General features: G+C 36.5%; 1 protein-coding gene across 1 annotated transcript in view; it reads right to left on the reverse strand.

Annotated features, from left to right (window-relative positions):
- The window catches only part of MUC2 (mucin 2, oligomeric mucus/gel-forming), a 53,746-nt gene that overhangs the window by 31,027 nt on the left and 7,764 nt on the right, over positions 1–14,955 (reverse strand). Inside the window, exons 10-26 of the mRNA XM_053980695.1 lie at positions 14,587–14,697; positions 13,537–13,606; positions 13,036–13,173; positions 12,328–12,492; positions 11,681–11,775; positions 10,661–10,791; positions 9,751–10,002; positions 9,234–9,286; positions 8,858–8,967; positions 8,291–8,442; positions 7,721–7,859; positions 7,048–7,158; positions 6,568–6,747; positions 5,350–5,589; positions 3,942–4,098; positions 2,615–2,743; positions 608–758 (exon numbers count right to left, since the gene is read on the reverse strand). Of these exons, the coding sequence (XP_053836670.1) occupies positions 608–758; positions 2,615–2,743; positions 3,942–4,098; positions 5,350–5,589; positions 6,568–6,747; positions 7,048–7,158; positions 7,721–7,859; positions 8,291–8,442; positions 8,858–8,967; positions 9,234–9,286; positions 9,751–10,002; positions 10,661–10,791; positions 11,681–11,775; positions 12,328–12,492; positions 13,036–13,173; positions 13,537–13,606; positions 14,587–14,697 (2,384 nt within the window). The remainder of the gene's footprint in view (positions 1–607; positions 759–2,614; positions 2,744–3,941; positions 4,099–5,349; positions 5,590–6,567; positions 6,748–7,047; positions 7,159–7,720; positions 7,860–8,290; positions 8,443–8,857; positions 8,968–9,233; positions 9,287–9,750; positions 10,003–10,660; positions 10,792–11,680; positions 11,776–12,327; positions 12,493–13,035; positions 13,174–13,536; positions 13,607–14,586; positions 14,698–14,955) is intronic.

Raw genomic sequence — 14,955 nt, forward strand, 5'->3', positions numbered from 1 at the left:
CGCACTGCTGGATATTTTTCTTGGTATATTTTCTAGTATTGCCTACCATTTTTCTTTCAAACTAAGTCACCACTTTCAGTTCAATTGTGAGTTGCAATACTGCAATAACAACTGTTTTGCAGAGTGAACTTACAGCTAGATCAGATTATTCTCTGGTCACCACGTGGAGCCAGAGGTGTAAGTGCTGTCATTGCTAACACTCTAAGCATGAACAATTAGGACTCAACTATCTCTTTCAGGGCAAGAGTATTCTAGACTACAGTGATTTTGAAGTCCCAGTTTTAAGTGAGAATGCAAGGCAGAGTAGCCCCTGTCTTCCCAATGAGTAATGAGATTTGAATGGTTGTTTTAGAAGTTCATTGATGTTTCATTATATAATTTATGACAGTTGACAGATATAATTAATGAATTTGCTAATGCACTTATTATAATAACACTACCAACCTGAAATCTGGATTATTATGGGCTTGGAAAATTATGAAATGCAAGAATATACCAGCTCTTCACCTGAAGTTGCATCTCTATTTGTTTGAGGGCCAGTAAAGTAAATGAAGGACTCAGCATACACTAATTATTTAGTGAATTACTGCAAGTAATTTTTATATACCATATTGTACAGTTTTCTTTTGTGGGTACTTCTTGCCCAGGGAGTACATGAGTTCCATCCTCGAGGTAACATCCACATTGATCTTCAGTCACACAATGCTTTGTCTCTTCATTATAAATGGGCTTGTCCTTAGGGCATCTGGGGTAGCAGCCTATTGATGACAGGTAGAACAGAATACAAGATGAAGAAAAAGTACAAAAAGTTAACACAGTGATATGTTGCCTTCTGAAGGTAAATTATTCTCACTGAATCAAGCATAGTGAAAGAATTCTAAAACTTCCCATTCAAATCAAACTGTGGACAATTAGTCTTTCCAAAAGACTTCAACAGTTCTCACTGATAATAGTGGTGTGAGGAGAATTAAGTAAGAAGTTTTTTTAAGAAAACTAGTGAAGTTTCTTTTTCTTAGTTCAATACCTTGGAGAAACCCCTAATTCATACTCATTTCTATGGGCAACTAGTAATTTTAAGACAAAGAAATACCCCAATTTTTGTATAGATCACTATATCAATAATATTTTTGTGTGGAATATGGAAGCAAATTCACTAACAAACATGTTTTTCACTACATTTCTTGCAACATTAGACCTTTTTTATATGTCTTGAATACACCAGGTATCTCTACCTGGTGTACAGGTAATTATCTACAAACAGATAATTTATCTGTGTTTTTCCTTACCCTCAGGAAGTGATCCAAACTTCACTGCAAGGGAATAATTGACTGTCAATTGTCATTCCATTTTTTTATGTAAGTACACCTTAAAATATTATTCTGTTGTTGTTATTATTGTATCTCCTTCCTCCAAATAAACTCTTATTAATTCCAATTATTAATGACATGAAGTTCTCTTTTTATTGTACTGGAGCTCTAAATAGCCTTTAAACTGAAGCACCATGTAATTAACTGGTACTTAAAAGTCACTTTAAACTGCCAGACTGTACTTAAGGTATCCTAAGAAAAATAGGTGTGCTCTATATTTCTTTTGAAATACAACAACAAAAAAAAATTAAGAAAGATAATTGGATATAAAATAATCTGCCTTCTGACATCTCCCAAATCTTATCTATCTAATAATATAAGATAAATTATTTTAAAATACAAAGGCTTGTTGGGTTTTTAAAAAATATTTTGGCTAGGGATTTTAGTTGATTTTTGGTATGGTTTTTGGTGTTGTTTTTGTTTGTTTGTTTGGTTGGTTGGTTGGTTTGTTCTGTTTCTCTTGAGTTTTGGTTTGTTTTATTTTTTCCTTTTAATTTTTTTACTAGCAGTTCAAAGCAAAGCCATACTCAAGGCATTTCTTGCCAGTTCCTAAACTGGAGATAAGTGCTTTCAGTACAGACCAAAAAGACTCTATGGCTAAAAACACAGCTTCTTTCTCCAGTTTTACCATGTGGTAAACCAGAAGATGCTTGTGAAGTCTTTCACATTATTGGATCACTGCTGTCCTTTTAATGTGAAATTCCTATTGCATTATCAACCACAAGGACTGTCACCTACTAATATTGCATTTACAAAGGAAACAGAATCTCCAGTACAGATCCAATATATAGCAGCATCAGTGTGTCTGCTATGAAAGATATTTTCCAGTGTAAAGGAAGGTGAATGTTGCCAACTAATCTAGTAAGATGATCTGGTACATAAAAAATGGTAAGGTTAAAAACATCCAACTATCAGTGACTTGCTTCTTTGCCATATCAAAGATTTTCTTGCTTTTGAAATACTTTTGCATGGGATTCAAAATAACCGTGATGTAATAATAATGCATGTTTCAGGATATTATCCAAACAGAGAACTAGTTTTGTGGCTGACAGCAATGTAACTATCACTCATTGATGTTAATAAATAATAAATTACATTATAGGAAACGTTTATGTAAGACTGGAGGCAAACTCAATGTAGCAGATTTAGGAACATCTCATCAAGTTGACTGACTAGTCCATAATTATTAAAAGATATCTGAACAAAGTTATACAAAACACAATATAAAGTGACAGGGAATTTGTTACCTTCCAGCAGTGGTATTGTAAAGTTGGTGCTGACATTATTGATCATCCTACAGGTTGTGATATTACTGCCACAAGGCTCGTAGTGCCAGTCACACTCATTGCGAGGGTTGTAGTAGTCACAGAATATTGCTGATGAGAAAAGAGAGAGGCTGATTAAAAACAAGGTTCCCAGAATGCATTTCTGAGCAGGTCTTTAAAGGTACAAGCTACATCAATCAACAAGTTAAGCTGGCCAAATTTATCCAAATTTATCCAATTTATCCAAATTTATCTTGGACTTTCTGCTACTCTGCTTAAATTTAGGATACATCAAAACACTGGTGCCAAAGACTGAAATTTTAAATATTCAGGGCACTGGTAAAAATGCTTCATATCATAAAGAAAAACTATTTTAAAAATTATTTTAGTTTAAAATTAAAGGTATATTTCTGAGAATATTTTTCTTCCATAGCTACTAGCAAACTCCTAAATATTTTCAATTTTATACAAAATAGTTCCATCTTGCTGTATCACACAGGCTGAAATTCCAAGAGGAAGCATATGAGCCATTATGAATACAACTTAAATTTAGTTTAGATGACTAGAGACAGAGGAAGGAGCTTTTATTAACTTATGTATCAGAGCTGAATGAAACTTATAATTTTTGTTTCACTGGCTTCTTACACTTAAAAGCTCCAATTAGTCCAAACTCTGAATCTGAATTATTTTTTTAAATTAAAATAATTATATATTTCTGCTACTTAGAATCTCAAAATTTTGATTTGAGTGTTTTTTAGGTAATATTAATTTAAATACTATTTTACATTAATTTATGATGTACTGGTATGAGTACTAGCACCACTAATGGACACCGCTTAATATACATAGCACTAATTAGGTTCAGTGCTAAAGCATGGGAGTGATATATACTTTTTGCTAAAATCAAATTCTGAGTAATTTGAAGAACTGAAGGAGGAAGAGAAGAGAAGAGGAAGAGAAGAGGAAGAGAAGAGAAGAGAAGAGAAGAGAAGAGAAGAGAAGAGAAGAGAAGAGAAGAGAAGAGAAGAGAAGAGAAGAGAAGAGAAGAGAAGAGAAGAGAAGAGAAGAGAAGAGAAGAGAAGAGAAGAGAAGAGAAGAGAAGAGAAGAGAAGAGAAGAGAAGAGAAGAGCCAGGCTGAACAAAAGACAGCTGAAATACACAAATTTACTAGCCTGTTAGTTCCCTGATACGCTGAGAAAAGGTTTCACCAAGTAGCCAGCATGACCTTGCAGTGACAGTACTAATGATTTATTTGACTGGCTTTCTGACAGCAGCTAGAAAGATACAGTTGTGTTTGTCTGTTACTCACGGCAGATATCAGGAGTTCTCCAGAAAACACAGGCCTCAGCCTTGATGCACTCTTGGGCATACGCTGCAACTGCAGAGCAAAAGCACTCACAGTCCCCACCACTGTCACAGGAGCAGGCATCATGAACACAAGCCTCATAGTAAGGAAGTGGGTCCACCTGTCAGGGGAAGAAATGATGCCCCAGTTCATCTCCAAATTAGTTTTCAAATTAATATGTTTGAGAGCTCTTGATATATGGGAATTGAGCTGGGAAGGAATGAGACTGTGTCTAAGACTTACCAAATCACAAACACTTACAGGCTTGAAGCTGCTCAATATGTTTTGGGGAATAATAGACTTAAAATAATATAGCTCCTTCATAAGTTGCTATGACTGAAAAAACTAAGTAAGAGTCCTTGGCAGTGTTCACATTTTCTAATAGAGTTCCATTTTAGTGCTCCCAAAACCAAGTTGAATTGATGCCAGTGAAGTCTTATCTTCCAGCAAGCTTTGCCAACCAAATGGTGAACAATGTCAGAAAGGCTGCATTCACAGCAAATATAAAGCACGTAATTTTGTGCCTATCAGTTTTTGGAGTTTATCCAATGACACATTAAAATAAGCTTTTTTTTTTTTTTTTTTTAATTTGAGATTGCAAGAGGAGAAACTTCGACTGGATTTTTGCTGCTGAAGGAAACCACATGAAAACATATAACAAATTAATTAAATTAATAATTGTTTGTGACTTTTCCACTGTGAGTTAAGAACAAACTGTTGTAATGGTAATTAACTGTTGTTAATATTACCATACATCAGGAAAGAGATGAGAAATAAAGAGGAGTGCCCTCTGTGCACTGTACTCTGGAAGCTGTGGGCTGTCACAGTGTTTGTTGTGACAATTTGGAGGCACAGTACCAGCAGCTGTATATCTAAACTATGATGTCAGTGGTGTCTAAAAAGATCCTTTTGTGGATTGAATACTACAATAAGTAGTAGCCTCTTCAACAGCCACCTTTCATGTTTGGTATGAATTTCCATCAGGAGATGGATCTGATCATTGTAAGGCCCTCAGTACTTGTAATACTGACTATCTCTCAACAAGAGATGGTGCAAGTGCAGCAAACACAGATCTGTTCAGGATACATTTCTGAAGCTAACTTGCAGAGTAGTAGCAGTGAAACTGTGGTGATGAATATGGGTTTGTACAGCTGGGGCTGCCACCACCACTAACACAGTCCCATTGCCACAGAGACTCAGACTACTTTGACTAAGGCCACATGAAATGTTCTGACATCTGTAGCTGTACTCGAGACTTAATTGAAGATATCAATCTATTTAACCATCTCTTCATTCATTTCATGTGGGCTTTTTGGTTCTGCATTATCAGAAATGCACTGTGCTGTCCCATCACCTACTGTCTTCTACAAACCTTGGAGTGACAAATTTTGAAGACTTCGCTCTGGATGATGCTGCATTCTTTCTCTGCCCAGGACTTCCGGTGTGGTTTCAGATCACAGGGCTTAATCTCTTGTGTGACATCTGGGCACATGGGAGATTGTTTCCAGGAATTTCCAAAATTCAGGGGATTACTGTCCTGCAGTCCACTCCTTGTTGTAAAGTCATTGTTTGCCTTGTCATCAAAGTTGCCACACAGACCACACACTTTGCCCTGGAAAAGAAAATTGAGTTTTTAAATATACCATGGAAATGAGAAACAGGCTCTGGTAAAGTAAGAGCAAAACACTGACATGAAAAACAACAAATGACTGTCTGTGTAAATGATTGCTTTCTTCTTTACTGTCAAATAATTTATTCAGAAAATAAATTTTTATTTGTCTGTCGTCAGCAAATTATTCAGCTGCCATGTTTTCTCTCCTTGAAATCATTTATATCTAGTGTATTCCCATATCTCTGTCTCCATATCCAACTTAAAACATTAAAGGGTGCCCAAGTCTCTTACAGCTGAGAAGAATTATTTATTCTCCATTCTCAATTTATCATAACTAACGCAATAATATAAGCCTGAGGTAATTAATTTCTGCTCAAAGCAGTTTTTATTAAAAATTTTTAACATAATGATCACCATTTCTTCATTCATGGAAAAGAAATGACTGGGACCCATTTTTCTTGAAAGAAAATGTATCAATCTGCCCTCAATGGTGAATTTTTGGTAGTGTTATTTAAGGTCCACCAATCCCCTCAAGTAACAGTATGTCACTGTTTGTACAATGCCTCAATATTCTCCAATTCAGCATGCTGAATTTCAGGAAACAGAACCATGGCCATACATTGCAGAGGAAGTTTGGTTTTAACAGGGCTGAGATTGCATGTAAGTTTCCAAGCACATGTGCAGTCAGTCCACATCCCCTAAATTATTCTGGATGATTGACTATCAATACTCATAAACTCAAGAGTATTGCCTGAGATGTTTATCTCTATTGGAATAGCATCCTATGCATCCTGTGCAATGCATTGTGACATACTGTAAGAAACCCCAGAAGCACTTCTGCAAGCTATGACAGTAATAATGCAGCTAACCATCAGTGCACAGAGGATATAGGAAGTAGACATGGAGTCAGAATAAAAGAACATTTGTTTCCTTGTCTATTCACAATACTACTTCAGAAGAAGACAGACAGGCACTAACCTTGTAATCAGGGCTCAGCTTGATGAAAATAGTAGTCTTCTTGTCCCAGATCAGCATCACACCATTGCTAGCCTCAATAACCAGGTACAGGCCAACTGTCCTGTTCCAATACTGCACATCATCACCAACATCTCGCTGAATTTCTTTGTACTCTTTGTTCTCCAACTTCAGTTCAGTTTTCTGAAAGATAAAAGAGAAGTATTGTAACACTAACGTCTATGATGAGACAAAATATTAGACACTTGTAACAATGCAACTCATTCTGAAACCAGTAGCTCAGCCTCTGCAATGACTCACAAGATGGCAGGGAGTGGTGTAGCACCTCTGAGAGAGTTGTCATCACTTGAGAACCTACACCTTTACAGAATAATTTGATAGGGCCTCTAATGCTTGTTACCGCTGCTTTTAGGGGCATGACTTTAGAGCATTACATTTTTGGTAATGCCTGATTCCTGATATGTACTGACTGTCGTCACTCACCCCTAGGAACATTTTGATAGCCTTTGAGCAGGTGACTCCTGTAGTTCCACAAGGGACATTCTCTGTGATGATACTGAATGAGCCGCTGGAATTTTTGTCACCGCAGAAGTCCTATTGAAAAAGAAAAAAAAAGGAACATGAGAAAATTAGGTAGAATATTTCATTGTAGTTCAATCTCATAAGAATTGCAATCATTTAAATCTTCACAATGTATAAATAGTTACTGCTCCTTCAAATGTGACATCCTACACACACATATTTTTACAGATGCATAGCCATAAATGCATACTTCCATGCATACACATAAGCAGTTAACACAGTCTCAGCCTGGGAAAAAGACTGGGACAATAAAACAAAGCAAGGAATATATATTTAAATAAAAGTTTCAAGTTTCTAAGCTTAGAATTTGGATTTATTTAACAAATGATAATTAGCTCTCATTGAAACGTAGTTCTGTTACATGTAATTTATGATATCTATATCTGAAAAAAAAAAAACCAAAAAAACCACATTCACACAGCTTGCCTGCACTGAAAATACACAATTTATCCTGGCAGAATGTGTGAACCCCTTGGGAACAACGATGATAGGCAATAAGGAATGACAAAACCAAAGAGGAAAGTAGATTTTCAAGGCAATCAAATTCCTTTTCAGCCCTCCTGATGAGCATTACCTGAGTAGCCACATATTCACAGCTCCCATCAAAGTCATAGAATTTCCCATCAAAAGTGTTATAATGGCCACTTCCATATATCATACAAGTCCCATAGCACACGTCATCAGTGCATTTCCAAACTCCTTTCTGGCAGGTGCTAGAAGAGAGCAGAGAAGCTGGATTTTCAGATCTCACCAAGAGTGTGTGGTTTTAAAACTGGAGAACAAAACAAGCAACTGCCTGATATAATGTGATACTGAGCAAAATATCCAAGCCTCAACTTCAATTGTTAAGCCTGTTTTTAAGCCTATAACATGATTTTTACTCTACTGAGCTACAATCTTTAGATCTGATAGCATTTATTTTTAAAAAATGAGTGAGTTTTCCCAACAAGAGATGCCTACTGAAGACAGAGGTAACTACTACCCCCATACTGCCAGCAGAATCTGTATTTACTGAGATAGCAAAAAGTATTCCTGAAAATTAAGGATGATAATTTTGCAGCTACTCTAGTACATAAGCCCAGATATGGCTATGAATATACTGCACAGAATATATTCTAGAAGAGAGTATTCACTTATAACCCACCAGGTGTTGCAGTCCACTTTTATCTTGTCTCCAGAAGAATACCACTCATTGTTGTGAATGCACGGGCAATCTTTTTGCTCAACACAGCCCCCTCTGCCATCATCAAATAGACCTTCAGGGCACACACAGCCTGAGACACACTCTGTCTGGAACTAAGGAATATAAGGAGAAATGGTTACCTTATGACAAAGCACTGCATCTTAATTCCACTTCTTCACTCTTTAAAAACTGCATTTAAAACCACACAGTCTAATAGTGATTCGTTTTATAAGGTTCTTTTTTTCTAGGTTCTAATGTTTGTCTTTTCCTTTTTGATTGTCTAAGAACTCAAATTCTTTTTTACTTGGAAATTATGACTACTGAAAACACAGTAAAGAGGAGAGGGAAACCATTGTGAAAATGGCAACAGATTAATACCGGGGGGGGGGGGGGTGGGGGGGAGGGGAAGGGTAGATTAAACCAAAGAGAAATAAACTGCTAGTTACAACTGTATTTGCTGTGTAGCACCATGTGAGGTAAAGAATACGGAATAAAAAAACAAGACACAAAGAAAAGTTGAATGCATACATGATCGGTTTGAGGAGTATGACAGCTAAGTTGAAGAGGTGTTTGCGAAGTCCACTTTGAGGATGCATTGCAGTCAAAGTATGTCTTGCTAGAAGAACATTCTTTTTCACCTGAAAGGTACATTGTTGGTTTAGATCAATCAAGGCAAAAGAAATGTTAGTGAAAGGTGGTAGTTTCTCAGACAGAAATCTCAGTCTATCCTTATGAAAAAAATGGGCTCAGTGAAGAGAGAATAAAGTGAAAATGTGTTACTGTTTTACATAAAAAGAAAAACACATGCAAAACAAGTAAATGGAGAATTCAAAAGGGATGTAGGTTTGGGTTGGGAGGTTGGCTATGGATTTTATTCTAGTTTAGTTTATAGAATGTCACTTACTTTTCATTCTTATTTTCACTGAAGTACACTGGATCTTTGCATTTCGGCAAACACTAGAAAAGTGAAGTAAGTAGAACTGTTGCCAGAGATCATGGGAAAATATAACAGAGTCATGTATGTTATTTTCAAAAGCCTGTGTTACAATGAATACATATTAAGGGGACCTTCCTCCTGTGTAAAACACAAGCAATCCGTGTCTGCTAGAAAAGCAAACATAACACATAGATGGCCTTTTATCTTCATTTCACCGTTCTGCTTAACAAAGCCTTATTAACACTGCAGCTTCAGAATAACATTTGTCTGTGAAGGCCAATACTCACACCTCCAAAGCAAGCTGCACTTTTCAATTATTAATAAATTGCATTGCAATAGAATAATGCTTTGCTCAGCATGAAGATGTTGTGAAAGGCATTACAAACACTCATTAAAGTACCAAAAAAGCCTAAGCACCTTACACCTAACAAGCAATTTTTAAAGGGCTTTTTCCCCACAAACAAGAAGGCAAAATAAAACATACCAGCGTTCTCCATCTTTTGTGAAATATTCCCCAGATTCCAGGTATGATCCCTTGTAATAACATGGGCACTGGGAGATAGGCACACAGTTATCCTGGTTATCCAAGTATGTATTGGGTGGGCAGCCACAGCCATCCACAGGAGCAAAGTCTTGCAAGCAATACTTTTCACCATCAGCAAGGGAGCGACAGGTTTGCTGGCACATTGTAAGGTTGTAAAGGAAGACTTGATTTCCTGGGCAAGAAGATGCTTCACTGCCTGGAGGGGAAAAAACCAAAATGATAAATAAGAGATGCAGGATGGGCAATTTGGCCTTGACATCTCCATTTTGGTTTCTTTGGCTGTGCCAAATGTAATGATAAAAACATTCCCTTAGATTTTATTAAAGCACAAAAATATCAGAAGTCACAAGTAACACTAACCTAACTTTACTAGTTGAAGACTTACTTTTACCTGCTACCAATGGTTTCTACTTTCATAGCCCTATTTGTTTCACATACTGATAATCAGATAGGGAGCACAATATAATAAACTGCTAGTCTCAAATATACTGAACTGTTGATGTAAAGCAAGGATGATCAGAAACAAAGACACTGATAAACAAACGCACAGTAAAAGCCCTGATGGCTGGGATTCCATTAGTAAATGGAATTATATTAGCTAGACTGGGGAAAGAAGATGAAAGTTAAAAATATTGCTTTCTACTTTTAAGTATAAAAATTTCAAATTACATATGAAGACTATAACATGAATTAGTAAACATTATCAGCATTGCCTCTTTGTGGTCCATTAGACATTTCTAAGATACTCCAAATCCCTTACCAGTGAAATAGATCACTGACAACCAAATTCAGAGAGAGCCTGCTTATTTCTCATGGTTAATTATTTCCACAGGGATTACTGTTCCACTACTTACTGCAGACACTCTTTCTCCAGCCTCCCAGTATGATCCCTTTGAAAGCACAGGCTCTTGAGTAAGAGGACAGGGCAGCACATAAACATTCTTCATTGTCTTCACAGAGGCAGGTGTCATATTTACATTTCTGGAAAAAAAGAACAAAAGGGTCAATAAGTCCACAGGAGATCAATGGGCAATTGCAACTTGATTGCTACAAAATGTCCTGTCTGCTTTTTCTGATGTTGTTTGTATTAATTCCCATGATCAGAAAACAATGAAAGGAACGGACAAAGACCGGAGAGTTAAAGTGCTGCTTCATTTCATACACAATGAAAATATTTGTATGCTTATTCTAACCTAAGCCAAGTCTCTTGAACCTTTAAAAAGTAGTCAGCCTCCTGAGAACACATTTTTTAAAGGATATTGATACAATTCGTTCCCAGTTACTATTTAGAAACGCAGAGATCCACAAAAACTAGAATAATAAAGGCAAAATATTAACCAGGTCTGCAAAGACCTTTACAACATCTGAGCTCATACTGACTTCCAAGCATAAGCAATGATTTTAGAATTCCTTCTCCTCAGGTGAGCCTCTGTTACTGCTCAACAGAGATGAGCATGGGGGAAAAGAATTCATGGACATTCTGGCATGAAAATGATTTGGTGCTACATTCCAACCAATATATGGTTGGAATTTCCCCCCCACACTTCATAGAAACTAATGTTTCTAAACTTAAACTGTGTACATCTGCAACTCTTGAGTCTTCTTTTCAGTCCAAATATCCAAGCCAATAAACATGTCACAAAAGTAAAAAAGCAAAACAAATGTACATTATTATTCAGCAGCAGGCCATAAGGATCTCATCATATGAGATACTTTGGATGCTATGTTGCTTGAATCAGTCAATGGAAAAACTTCAGCATCTCTTATGGACAAGTTACTCACTGATGTCTCAAATGTTCAAACAATGATAAATGTCTACAGTTAACCATCTGAAATAAGGCAGTACTAAAAGAGTGCAAAATTACAATACCTTATAGTATTCTGAAGGATCAATGGCTAAGTGACATCTTGCAAAAGGACCCATTGGATTTCTCAGCAAAGAACACCAATGCTCAGCATAATTTGCTGCAAAAAAAAGATAAATTCATCACATTTCCTTATCTTCCTTGTGCCATGCCTAGTTATGCTGACACATAAATGCAGAGCAGAAATACAAATGAGAGAACTGTGTGCATTTTGGGGAGTGGAGAAACTGCATGCAATCACCACACATGTATTTCTAATCTTGATTTAGAGACATGCAATCATAAAACCAAAAACTGCACTGTACTTTTGCAATTTGTACACAGCTCTTTCCATTTGGGGACCATAAAGCTAAGTTAAACATAAGGATAGATAATGATAGGAGATACAAGCTGTCTTTGCAGATAATACAAATTAATGTCTGTTTTTCCCATTCTTCCACCTTAGGATTCTTTTAATCACCCCTTATATTTTCACTTCAGTTTGATGAAGTGCTTGTATCTATACATACGTGCAGATATTAATTATTAATGTTACAGTCCTGTAAAAAATCTTCAATGCCCCACTAAACTCTTACACGCCTGTTGCAGTAACACACAGCAGACGCTGCTCATCCTGGCAGAAGCCAACCATCTGACTTATTAATGTGCTTACCACTTTCAATGTTGAGACTGCAGGGGTCTTCCAGCTTTTCTACTTGGTCTGTGCAGGTGGACTGAGCTTTCCACGTGTTAGCAAAGGCAGATCCTGTAGCCTCAATCAGTCCGCTGGTAGTTCTGAAGTCATCACCTTCCATTCCATTGAAGTTTCCACAAAGACCTATTCGAGAACACGGTAAAAATCTTACATAAGCATTACTTATTCTCATACTGAAAGATCAAAGGAAAGGGACAACTGAACACGAACACTAGAAACAGCTGATTATTCCACATCAATTTAATGCATACTACAAATACTGAAGTTTTAGAAGTCCTGGTTTAAATCTTCAACATCTTCAAGAATAGTAATCATGAAGATATCTGTGCTTCAAGAGATTACTACTCTAACCCATATTTTCTTATGCCTTCTGATGATATTGAAGGCACAAAATACACCATAAACCTGGTTTTGTGGATAGTTTAAAATTAAACTAAATACAAAAGTTAGGAATATTCTAAGAAATACTTATGTACTGGCAATAGAGTGATAGGTTATTTCAATATCAAAAAATAAAAACATATTTCAAGTTTGCTTGAGTCAATTTTCTTTCCGTTTTCTCCCCTTGAACCAACAAGTAACATGAGTTATCACTCATATAAAGAATACATGACTATTCAGCTGTGAAACAGCATGACTTTGCTTCCCATTTGCATAGACACTTGCCTTGAAGTTTTCCTTTAACTGATTGATCCACAGTCACAAACAGCTGCATGACTCGAAACAGCTGGATCTGCATCTGAAGCCCAAAAGGAGTTTGTACAATAAAGTAGTTGGAAGATGGCTTGAATACTGAGAAGCTGGCTGAAAAACAAAATATGAACTGTTGTAATAAACCAACACACACAGGCTACCAAAAGAAACACTTCTTATTAGATTCTCATGTATCACCCAGCATGAGATCTCTGAGACCAGGATCAAACTAATATCTTTTTTCCTTTAAAAATCACTGGCTAATTAGATATGATGCTAGTGCTTACAAACTTAACAAGTTAATTACTTATAAAGAAGGGTCTCTGGGATCAGAACCAAATGGGCATGCCCACACCATGTATCCAGGTTTGGAAAGTGCTAAATACCTCTCTTCCACTTTTGCCTCTATAAAAATACACCCCTACATGAGAAGTCAGGTGTGTGACACTTGACATACAAGGCTGTGTCCCTTACTTGACACATGAGGCACATTCACTGTCATCTCATTCAGGAGCACGCTGCCGTCTGATCTGAAAACCACCACCTGTGTAATGGCAAATGGAATCAGTGAGGTTCCAGGGACTAAGGAAAACAAACTAATACAAATAAGATTAACAGCAAGGGCATTTTATACATTTAGACTGTCTAGAACTCCAAATTTTTGAAAGGAAAAACCTGTCTGAAAATTGAACATGGCAGCAGCCCTATAGGTTATGCCTAAGGTTTTGTCTTGCTATTCAGTGTTTCTCTTACATCTGCCTGCAAGAATTCATAGCAATAATGAAATTAAAAACTCATTTATATTGGGCACTTTGGCAAATAGAAAAAAATATTAGGTCTTCAGGAACTGTAGGAAGTTCTTATTCCTTATTAAAACATGTGCTACAGCTTCTGTGTGATGGTTAATAAGATTCTGACACGGTAAGAAAGCAGTTTATTAAATTTCCTCAAAAAATGCTACTCTACATACAGAAACATAAAATTATTGGGTTTTGATTTGGTTTTCTTATGTTCTAGTAATACTGGCAAGGACATGGAAGTCCATAAATATGTGAGGAAAATCATGTGTATATGTATAGAGATAGTCTATATATTCTCATAAACAAAGAGAATGCTAAAGTGAATATTTAAGAAGGTTGGATTGTATCACAATTCAAAGACAGGACTTCTTCTGAAAAAGACTCAAGTAGAACTATAAAATTATATCTGAATGAAGAAAAAAACAATGAGGTAGAAAAGAATAGGTACCCTTCCTTCCAGACACCTGGAATCCTGTGAGAAAAATCACATTGCACAGAGCAGAGGAAAGAAGTGGGAGAAATGTGAGTTGTTTTGAATCTCATGCTTTCTTAAGTTTATGTTTATTTTGAATTCTCGAGGCAGAAACCGGAGCTGTTTGTCAGCCTGTCTGAGGTTCCTTATGTATCCACAATAATGACTCCAGAAGAAAAAAGTATTCACCCACATTAAGGGAAATATGTTAATTTTCAACATATCTAGCAGAATCCACAGAACAGCACTTACATTCTTTTTATTATCCACTAACATCACAACAGTCTTCAAGCAGGTCTGTTTGTCTGTGGAGCCACAGGGAGCCAGCTCTGCCAGGAGAGCATAACTTTCATTTGCAATAGCCTAAAATCACGGGGAAAGAAATGCCCATTAGTCATGTTAAAACTCTCATGAGATGATTTCCATAACAAAGACTAAATTCATCAGTTACGATAACTTTCTTAGCTCAACAAGATTTTCCTCATTCTCTAGAAGAGCGGACACCAGATATTTTAGGGATGAATGAAACAGCTGCCTACCTCTTTTCCCCAACTGACTTTGACACTCAGACTTAGAAATAGCTATTACAGAAGTGGCCAAGATCTTCTAATCCTGAGACCT

This window comes from Vidua macroura, chromosome 6, assembly GCF_024509145.1.
Source record: "Vidua macroura isolate BioBank_ID:100142 chromosome 6, ASM2450914v1, whole genome shotgun sequence".
NCBI classification, from domain to species: Eukaryota; Metazoa; Chordata; class Aves; order Passeriformes; family Viduidae; genus Vidua; species Vidua macroura.